This window comes from Juglans regia, chromosome 11, assembly GCF_001411555.2.
Source record: "Juglans regia cultivar Chandler chromosome 11, Walnut 2.0, whole genome shotgun sequence".
Taxonomy (NCBI): Eukaryota; Viridiplantae; Streptophyta; class Magnoliopsida; order Fagales; family Juglandaceae; genus Juglans; species Juglans regia.
Window position 1 is genome coordinate 13,834,110 of NC_049911.1, and position 9,727 is coordinate 13,843,836.

Here is a 9,727-nt window from a genome sequence, read left to right on the forward strand (position 1 = left end):
TCGACTTGGTTCCCCTCCCGAAACTTCCTGGACTAAGCACAACAACTAAAAACATGGCCGAAAGGATCCACAAGGTACAATCAAAAGTGCACAGCAACCTAGAGCAAGCTAATGACAAATACACGATCGTCGCGGACAAAGACAGGCGAGTCAACATTTCAAGAACGTGACTTAGTGAAGGTCTATCTATGCAAGTAGGACTATAAGTTAACCGATCTGGACCGAAAAATTGACCAGAACGATAACACTATTGGTCTGGTCTCGGTCCTGGATTATGGTTTTTTTGGACTAGAATGATCGAAATATATGTTTTTAAGCAAAAGTCACATGGGAAATCACTAGATTGGGACACAAGCCTCTAGGAAATCTCTAGGGTTTCAGCTAGAGGAGTGAATACGCCTAATCCCATGAGAGCCAATCTTCTTTTGACCACTTGTCACACATGCACAAGACTTTAGAGTTTCTATAAAAGGCAATGATGAGGAAGTTGAAGAGGGGGGCTTTGGGAAGGAGCCACACACCACCAATTATGGCTTCTAGAAGAATTTTTAGGTAAGAAGAGACAAGAAGATTTTGGCTAGGGCAAAACACACACAAACCACATGCCAAATGGCATCCATGCACAAGCCTAGGATCCAAGAAGGGTTTGGTCATGATGAGAAACACTTAATTTTTCGGCCATAGGGACCTACATGCCCTTTATCCATAGTATGGGTTCATTGAACCTAGACCACAAAGAAGGATGGCAAGAGCCATTTAGGGTTTTTGTTAGGGCAAAGAGCCTTGCCACTTGTCATCCATGCTAGAGGAACCCTTTGGCATTTCTAAGAGGGCAATGATGAAGAGAAAGAATGAAGGTTTCAACCAAGAAAGGAAGCAACATGCCACATGTTGCCCATGCATAAGGATCCTTCGGTTTTTACATCAGGAGTAATGATAGGAGAGATTGGAAAATTTAAGAGCACATTTAAGGAGTGCATTAAAGGGGTGGGCACCTTACAACCGACCAAAAGATACCCAAAGGTCATTTTGTCCAAATTCCCAAATTTCACCTCTCTCTTCTCTCTCTCCATCTCTTCCAACCTAGGAAGAATAAGCCAAACACCATATTTTTTTTACCTTCCAAACACCTCCAACTCACAAGCATATGAAGGAGATTCAAACATCACATTAGGTAGATTTGTACGGTCAGAGATCTTCAAATTTCTACTTCACTCACTTCTCTTGAGCACACACGCACTCACAAGGATTTTCTTTGGTTAAATAGGGTTCAGCTTGGGTGAGTAAAAGATGTATGATACCACCTTGTCTCGAGTTGTGGGGATGATGAGAATATTTGGTTCAACCATGATTGATCTTGTTGAGTATGAGCATCTAGGATTTTCTTCTCAAAGAGCCCGAACCACCAATGGAAAAAATGGAAGTAAAAGAACATTTGGAGAGCTAGGTGACACGACCACCACTAGGATTTTCACAAAAAATCCTCCTTGCACTTTGGCCCTAACGTTGATGAACACACACGAACATCCTCCTTACACACACAATGCACGCCAATGGCCATTAGGGTTGCGAGAATCAACAAGCACCCAACCAAAATGAGTTTTACCATGAAAGGAGAATGTTACCTCCATTTGGCCTAGGGCATTTCCTCAAGACTCGAGTTCATGAAAGGTCACAAAGTGAGAAAAGAAACCCTAGAACCGAATAGGGTGAACCCTAGAACATGACACACACACACACACACACACTCGGATTGAAGTATCGTTAATTTCACTAAGTCTAATTATTTAAATCTACACTTTCAGCTTGCTTGATCGTTGGCATTTCTTTACATCGGATATTCGTAAGTTAGCCTCTAACTTACTTTTGGATAATGTATTTATATATTGTGTAAACTTTGCACCTTGTCAATCAAATTGGATTATGAAATTATTACTTGTCACGCGTTGTGGTTTCAGCCTTATATATACTTACTATGCTCAAATGTTGTTTATTGATTTAAATGACATGTTTTTAATTCTAAGTAATGTTGTATGCTTGGTTGAGCTTCCACATGTAGATTTCTAGTACAAGTTTTTGCATGTTCTAATTCTGTCTAGCTAGGACTGTTCATCCGGGCCGGGTTTTTTCCCGGCCCAGTCCGGAACCAAGAAAACCGGGTTCCGGTTCCGGGTTTCGGCCCGGATCAAACCCGGGCCAAACCCGGTTTTGAAAACCCGGACCAACCCGGTCTGGGTATGGGTTTGAAACCCGGTACCCGGATCTTTATTTTTTTAATAAAAACCAGTATTAGAACGACGCCGTTTTGATACCGGTTATATACTTCCCCCCTTGTGCGTCTCTCTCTCTCTCGTAACGAGCAAACACTGAAAGTCTGAAACCCTAAGCCCCTGCCTTCATCGCCGTGACCCCATAACTGTCCGCCACTCGTCCTCGCCACATCTCAGTCACATCATAGGTATTGTTCACTTGTTTGGGTACTCTCTCTCTCTCTCTCCATGTAACTATGATTATGTGCGTGTTGGTTTCCGTGGCTTGTGGGCTCTAAGCCTCTGCTTTTCCTTTTAGATTTGTGTTGTTTTGAATATCTTTTATTTGTTGTTGATAATCGGAGTTAATGGGTGTTGTTGAGTTGGGTAAAATACCCAAGCTGTCGGATGGCAAGAGAGAAAATAATACTGATAACTTCTAACTGATCGAACCATGTACTACTGTAATAGTGGCCTGATATCGTCTATAAATACTAAGAAACTATGTACTACTGTAGCAAGGAAAATTCAGTTAAAAAATGAATTTGTGAAAAAGAAAGTGATTGAGCTTATGTCAAAAACTTATGCCTATGTTGGATAGATCTTATGTAAAGTGGGATGATTTGGTTGTTCTTGCATTTTCTTTTAAAACCATCATATGAAACTGAAAAAGGGTTTTTCACAGGACATTGGAAGTAGAGAACCTCTAGTTTGTTTTATTATCACCATCGGACACTTATATCAGCATGTTAGCATGCTTTCTCTTTTTTGGTCTCAATTTAGAGCTGCAATATTTGAGGAAAATGCAAGGTCTCAAGATGTCACATTGTCATATATAAGATCTCCCCCTATATAAGGGCTTCATATTTAATGTTGTAAGCACATAAGTAGCAAAGCCCCAAACCTGTTGAGAGAATAGGAATCATGGTATCTCGTGTAAAAGCATGATATCTTGACTCTCACGGGGTGGTTGGGGCGGTGGCTTATGGCAGTGAGTTCGTTAAGTGAAACATGCTCTGTTTTTTTATAGTAAAAACATGAGTGTAATGTGCTGAGTTTCCGTGAGATGGGGGTAGTGGCGTACTGGGTTGTGGGTTGGTTGAGCAGACGTTTACGAGGAGGTGCACTGGTATAGCGGTAGTAAGGACGACGGAGGGCTAGGCTTCAGACAGTGTGAAATCAAAGATGAGGTGTGACCGGGTTACTGTTGGTTGGGTGGAATGGCAACGGCTGTTGGTGCGTGCATGCAATGGTTGGGCGTGACTAGGGTGGTGAACGTGGGAGGCTTGCATGGTGGTGGTGGTGGTGTGTACGAGGCAGTGGCTCGCTGGTCCATCTATGGGAGCCACAAGTTGGCGTGATGGTGGCCGTGCGGGATGGTTGGCGATGCCGCAGCAGTGAGTGATGGCCCCGAGCTGCAGTGTCTGCATGGAGGTTTGCAGTGAACGAGAGAGGCTCTGAAAGAGAGAACTGAGAGTATGTGAGACACGGATAGATAGAGTTTGTTGGGAGAGAACTTAAAAGGGAGAAAAATAATTACAGAGGCATGGAGAGGTGGTACACGAGGTGGAGAGGGATTCGGAGGTGTGAAAACAAAAACTGAACAGAAAGAGATAAAGAGGAGAAACCGTCGGGTCAAGAAAAATTAAAAAATAAAAATTGAAAGGGAGAAAGCCTACCCAAAACGGCATCAATTTTTCATGAAGGTTAGGCTTCCATCTGGCCTGGGCTTGGGTTTCACGGTGGAACCGGGTGGAACTGGGCGTTACAAGTACATCACAGCAAATAAAAAAATAGTACAAAATTTATTTTTATTTATTTTTTATTGTTTTTCATTCATTTTTTTTATATTCTTAAATATATATTTTTTTTAAAAATCACAACATCAATAAAAAAAATATTTTTTTAATCACTAAGTAAAAAAATAAAAAATTTATCGGGACCCAATCAGAATCCAAATGTCGGTGATCCTAGTATTTTTCATAAGAAAAAAACACCTAGCATAATATTACAGCAAGACTGCGCAATGTCCTAGGCTACTCCTGGCGGCCAGAGCAAAATTGATATGCGAGGATTTTCTTCAGTAAAATGGTACAAAATTAAAATCCTCTAAAGAAAGGGAGGGAAAGGCAAAAGAGCGCGTACATGAACGCCACAAATAACTAGGATGATCGTGCCGAACCAAACACAAACAGAACAAAATAATACAAATTCACAACAAATGCCGGCTCCAGGCCGCCTTCAGAATGCAACAGATTTTAACAGGTTTTAGGAGAAAGAGCAATGCTTTATTTTCAATATAGCACCACGCATCATCATGTTTTCTCAGATATCTCGCCATAGCTTACGAAACTAGCTTTCCTCCATGTCTCGTCTCTGCACACCTTCTGTGTTCCACCAATCTTGCTGCTAGTGGGTCTAACATACATGCGCGCGCGCACACAATCATGCAGCAACAGAGTTTTCTGTCAGAAATCGGTAGTCTACGCTAAGAAATGCTTCATAAATGATATCTGCAGGAATTTTGTGGAACTATCCAAGTTTTTTTTTAATCTTAAAAAAGCATGGCTTGAACATTTAACTTCTAGGATCCTTTCCAGCCAGTAAGCATTTGTTTCCCACACCTTTATAAATTGATAAACCAACAAGAATGACATTTCATATTTGTTGTAATGGGATTACATTACATTGATACACAAGTGCCTGAAATGCATACCAGTATACACATCTTTATGCAGAATTGATTTGGCAGCAAGCTGGTAAGTGGTAACTGCAGTGACTAGTTGAATCCCTCTTAACACAAGGCTACACACTGAAGCGAAGAAGAAAATGACCAGGTAAGAATTATGTGAGGAAGAGCTAACATATTTCATCGCCTACCCAATTATCCTTCTCCTTTGGGCCAGTTGGCCCTTCTTCACCATAAAGCTCTGTTGGAAACAAATCAAATATGTTCTCCACTGAGAATCTAACAAACAGTGGGAGCAGATCAATTAACTTATCTATTTCTGATCGTGAATCATACACAATAGTTGGACCCCAGTCTCTCATATACTGCAACCAACATGGTTCCTCAATGATTCCATCACCAAGATACTCAGCTGCAATAATCTGATACCTGGTGCTTGAGTCAATAATAAATTTGCTTCGAGCAACATCATTTCTCACTCCTATTCCCAGCTTTGATGACCCCTGAAGGTAAGTCCCAGGGTGTGGGAAGCTAGCGTGACCACTTTTAGAGGAATACACAATGGGCTTATTCCCTTTGATGAACTCCAAGTTGAAAGCATCCACCCACTCACCGCCACTATGCTGTGAGAAGAACACACTCCAAAGTTCTCCAGTGAAATTGCTCACACGGAGGGTGAAGTGCTCCCAGTCACCAACATGTTGCCCTATCTTGCTCATTGCAATACTCACTAAACCCACTTTAATGGTGGCAGGTCCATTAAAAGGGCAAAAAACCCACATCACAATATCGGTAAAAGTTCCTCCCAGGGCTGGTTTTACATGAACATAGAGCTCCGCACTGTCTAAGTTTCCATTTTTCAGATTATCTCTTGCATTATCATCAATTGGCAAATCTATCCAAAATTCACCATCGTTTTTCCCTCCACAAGGCAAGTTCAACCCCCTATAATTGATGGGTACAGCCTTCTTATTGCCTTCTTGGTATAATAGGGCCCCATTCTTGAAAAACCATCGCACTGATGAAGGCAAATAAACCTCGTCAGGATGGAAGAAAACCGTTGGCCCATAGTGTGTGATAAGTGAATGAATCTGATCCAGATTTGGCATAGCCTGTAGGGTGGAATCATGACTTTTCAAGCATGCAATATTTAGCTCTTCTTCAGGATTAATGTACGTGCTGCAGTAGAACGTCCCTACAGAAACACCTGTACACGACATCCCCCTCTCACATGGTCTCGTGTTCCAAACCTGAAAAGGATCTATGGAAAATTCTGAATCCATGACAAGTATAAGTTCACGTGTTTCACAACTTTCTGTAAGATCCTCTCGGACACATCTAACTTCTTCAAGTTTGGGCTCCTCTGGTTTGTCACTAACTACAAATCCCATGGCCTTATAACCCGCTGGAGGGTTTGGCAGCCAAAAGTAACCACAACCATTGTGTTGTGTATCTGTACTCCAAATTAGCGTGTAGCTGAGGGGCTTTCTTAGAGCTGGCAATTTTAATGCTGAATCATTGATAGAACCAGACTTCTCCTTTGCAGAAGTGGCATCACGAGCCACAAGAACATGCCCTCTCAATGGCTGGTTGTTCAGCTGGCAGTAGTGACCAAGGCAGAAGAACCCATCTGGGATCCCCACAGGTTTGTAGAATGTGAGACCTTTTGTTTTTCCATGCAATAGATTGCAGCTCCAAATTCTCTCAAGCTCAGTGATTTTGAAAACTTCTATATCACCTAAGCATATTCTTCCAGTAGCAAAACCTTGGCCTGGATAGATGACAGTACAGTATTAAGGAAAGCTAGATACTTTGGAACACCACAGGAATTTTTATTTTTTTTTATAATTATTATTTTCAAGTTAATGATAGTAATCATAAAGCACACACCACAGCAAAAAATTAACTTCAAGTGAGCAATAAAGACACTTCAACTGATTACAGATGAGTTGATGGTATTACCCTTATTTTTAGTTTCTTAAAAGAAAGCACAAACAGCACACAGAAATGCCAAAGAATTTAATAAGAAAATATAAAACAAGTTTCAGGAAATAAAGACACTACAGGTTGATAGGCAATGCCACCTCATCATAGTGGCATAAGAGGGGGATGGTGGTTTAGTAAGCAGAATTCTCCCACTACATTATAGTAATGCCGCATAACATACTACTATTTTACTTTCATCCCACTTTATGTATGTTCAAGAAAGGAAACCACAGAGACCAATTGTATCAGTTTCAAGAACGGAGCAAGAAGAGAAGTTCAGTCAATTTACAAAGCTAATAAGCATCATTAACTATATATATTTCCTCACTCAGCATACAACACTCATCTCATCTTTCTAAAAATGCATGCCTATGTCCCATGCCAAAACAAAATTGGAAATTTGATAGCAACTAAAGTAGAAAATTATGCAATTTTCACAAAAATATTTAAAATTTGAATTCATATTCTGAGCAAACTTCAAAGGCACTAGAGACTCTAATGTATTAGAAATTTGACAAAGTTCATTAATGTGTAGAACAAGGCTTATATGTTGTAAGAAAACAAAACTCTCTAATCAATTACCTTGGAAGACTATAAATATAAATGATGAATTATATAAAAAACAGTGTTTATAGCCCCTACAAAGTAGCTCTGAGGAAATAAGCAGTCGAGAGATGACAGCCTGCTTCTTTAATCGACTATGGCACAAAATATCTTACCATATTGTTGTCTAACGGAGTTATCTAAGCAATAATGTTCTGCCAACATCGGAGAAAAATAATGTGAAACAAGTTTTGATTCAGAAATGTAGAGATGGCACGAATGATGCGACAAAAGAAGAAAAAATAGAGTTAAGCAAACGCTTTTCTTCTAAAAGTGACCAATTTTATTGATGGAACAATGCTGTTACCAGAACAATTTACTGATATTCTTAAGGGGGAATGACAAAAATATTCAAATAAGGCTTAGATTAAAAAAAGGAAAAGAAAATGATGATATAAAATCAACTTCATAATTTCTTAAATTAATTGAGGTACTATTCATATATTTCAGAGGGTTTGTTTCTTTCTCTCTCTTTTTTTTTTTTTTTTTTTCTTGGTTTCCATTCGTCTTAAGTCACTAGATATATGAACCATAAAATCAACAGAAGCTGCAGACAAGGGCACATCCCTCTAACAAAAGCACGTAGTCCCGGAGGCCAGGATTACGGCCCGCCCGGGGCGGGGGAGAGAGAGAGAGAGAGAGAGCGATGCATTTAATCTATAAATCCATCTACGCATACAAGCTACTCGCAGAAAATATTACTCATGGGTCAAGAAACAGAAACCCAAAATCAGATTTCCAAAGAGGATTTTTCTCGAGTCAGGAAAAATAGACTAAACATTGATTAAAGGGGAATACCTTGTGGCCACTCTGGGAGAGGTGCCGGCAGAGAGAAAGGCTCAGGCTCAGATAAGCAGAACTCATACTCACTTTCCCAGCACAAACACTCGCATCCAAACATCTTGATTACGCAAAATCACTTTCACAAACTCAAGAACACAGAACCCCAACAAAACCCAGAAACTACTACCAAAGGTTTTGATCCTTGGTCAATCTCTTCAATTCTCTTTGTACTGCCAAGCAAGAGTGTGAGAGTAAAGAATGACAGTCCCCTCTCCCTCGATTATTCTGCGAAGATACGCAGGCAGGAGCACACGCAAAGGAGCCTCTGTTCCCTCTAAAGTTTGCTAGAAGAGGGAGGAGACCCCGTGACGTTTATAGTACGGTATAAGTTATCTTGGGTTTCACGGAGGGAGATAATAATTCCGTTGAGAAAAGTACTAAGAGGGTGAGTGATAAAGCAGGAACGTGCGTGAACAGGATGTGGGTTGTTGATTTTGCTTTGGTTTCTTTTGTTTTGGAGTTTTATCCATTCAATAAGCCACCGGTCGTTAATTTTCATATGGACTCTGATAACACTGTTACGTCACTCTCCCTTTTCTAGAGATTGCGACCACGCTCCACGTTTGAATGCGGGATATCTGAAAGAGTGAGGCTTTAGGTTGCGTTTGGATGTTGAAGTGAGTTGAGTTGAGTTGAGTTGAGTTGAGATGATAAAATATTGTTAGAATATTATTTATTATTATTATTATTATTTTGGTATTTGAAAAAGTTGAATTGTTTATTATATTTTATATTGGGATTTGAAAAAGTTGTAATGATGAGTTGAGATGAGTTGAGAGGATTTTTGGTTCCAAACGAAGCTTATCATTAGTATTGGATTATCATTCTATTATTTAAATTTTAATTAATATATAATTTTTTTACCTTTAATTAATCATTTAAAATTTAAAATTTACATTAAATTAATCATCACACTCTTTATAATAATAAAATGTTATTATTTTTTATTATTTATATTTTTTAATTAATTTATATTTTATTTTCATAATCTTCAATAACTTCTAACAAATCATATTCATTTTTATTTTCACAATCTAATAATTTATAATATAATAATTTTATATGTATATAGATAGTAAAATTTCATATGAATAAAAATCTCATATCTATAATATAATAATCTTAAAAAATACTTTTAGACTTGCTATAGTTCTTTTCATATTTGAAAAGAAAAATAGATTTATTGTAACTAATAGTTTGGATGAAAAAAATTTAGCTAATTCAATATAGAGTAAATATAGATGATATTTGTTAAATTTGAAGATAAAAAAATATTTGACTAATCTAATACCAATGCTCTTATAATTCAAGTAATGTAGGTAGAAGCGTAAATAGATAAATTTTATTTGAGTTTTTT

General features: G+C 38.8%; 1 protein-coding gene across 3 annotated transcripts; it reads right to left on the reverse strand.

Annotated features, from left to right (window-relative positions):
* Positions 1-4,373: 4,373 nt before the first annotated feature.
* On the reverse strand, positions 4,374-8,798 carry LOC109000375. Of its 3 annotated transcripts, none has more exons than XR_004802823.1 (3): positions 8,326-8,798; positions 4,966-6,709; positions 4,374-4,667 (listed from the first exon to the last, which is right to left on the reverse strand). XR_004802823.1 is itself a non-coding variant. In XM_018977224.2 (2 exons), exons 1-2 carry the CDS (start codon positions 8,426-8,428, stop codon positions 5,109-5,111), a joined length of 1,704 nt encoding a protein of 567 aa, XP_018832769.1. In that variant the 5' UTR covers positions 8,429-8,798; the 3' UTR covers positions 4,374-5,108. The 3 variants fall into 3 exon arrangements, 1 of the variants encoding a protein (XP_018832769.1); XR_004802824.1 differs by having other exon boundaries at positions 4,374-4,714; XM_018977224.2 differs by having other exon boundaries at positions 4,374-6,709.
* Positions 8,799-9,727: the final 929 nt, after the last annotated feature.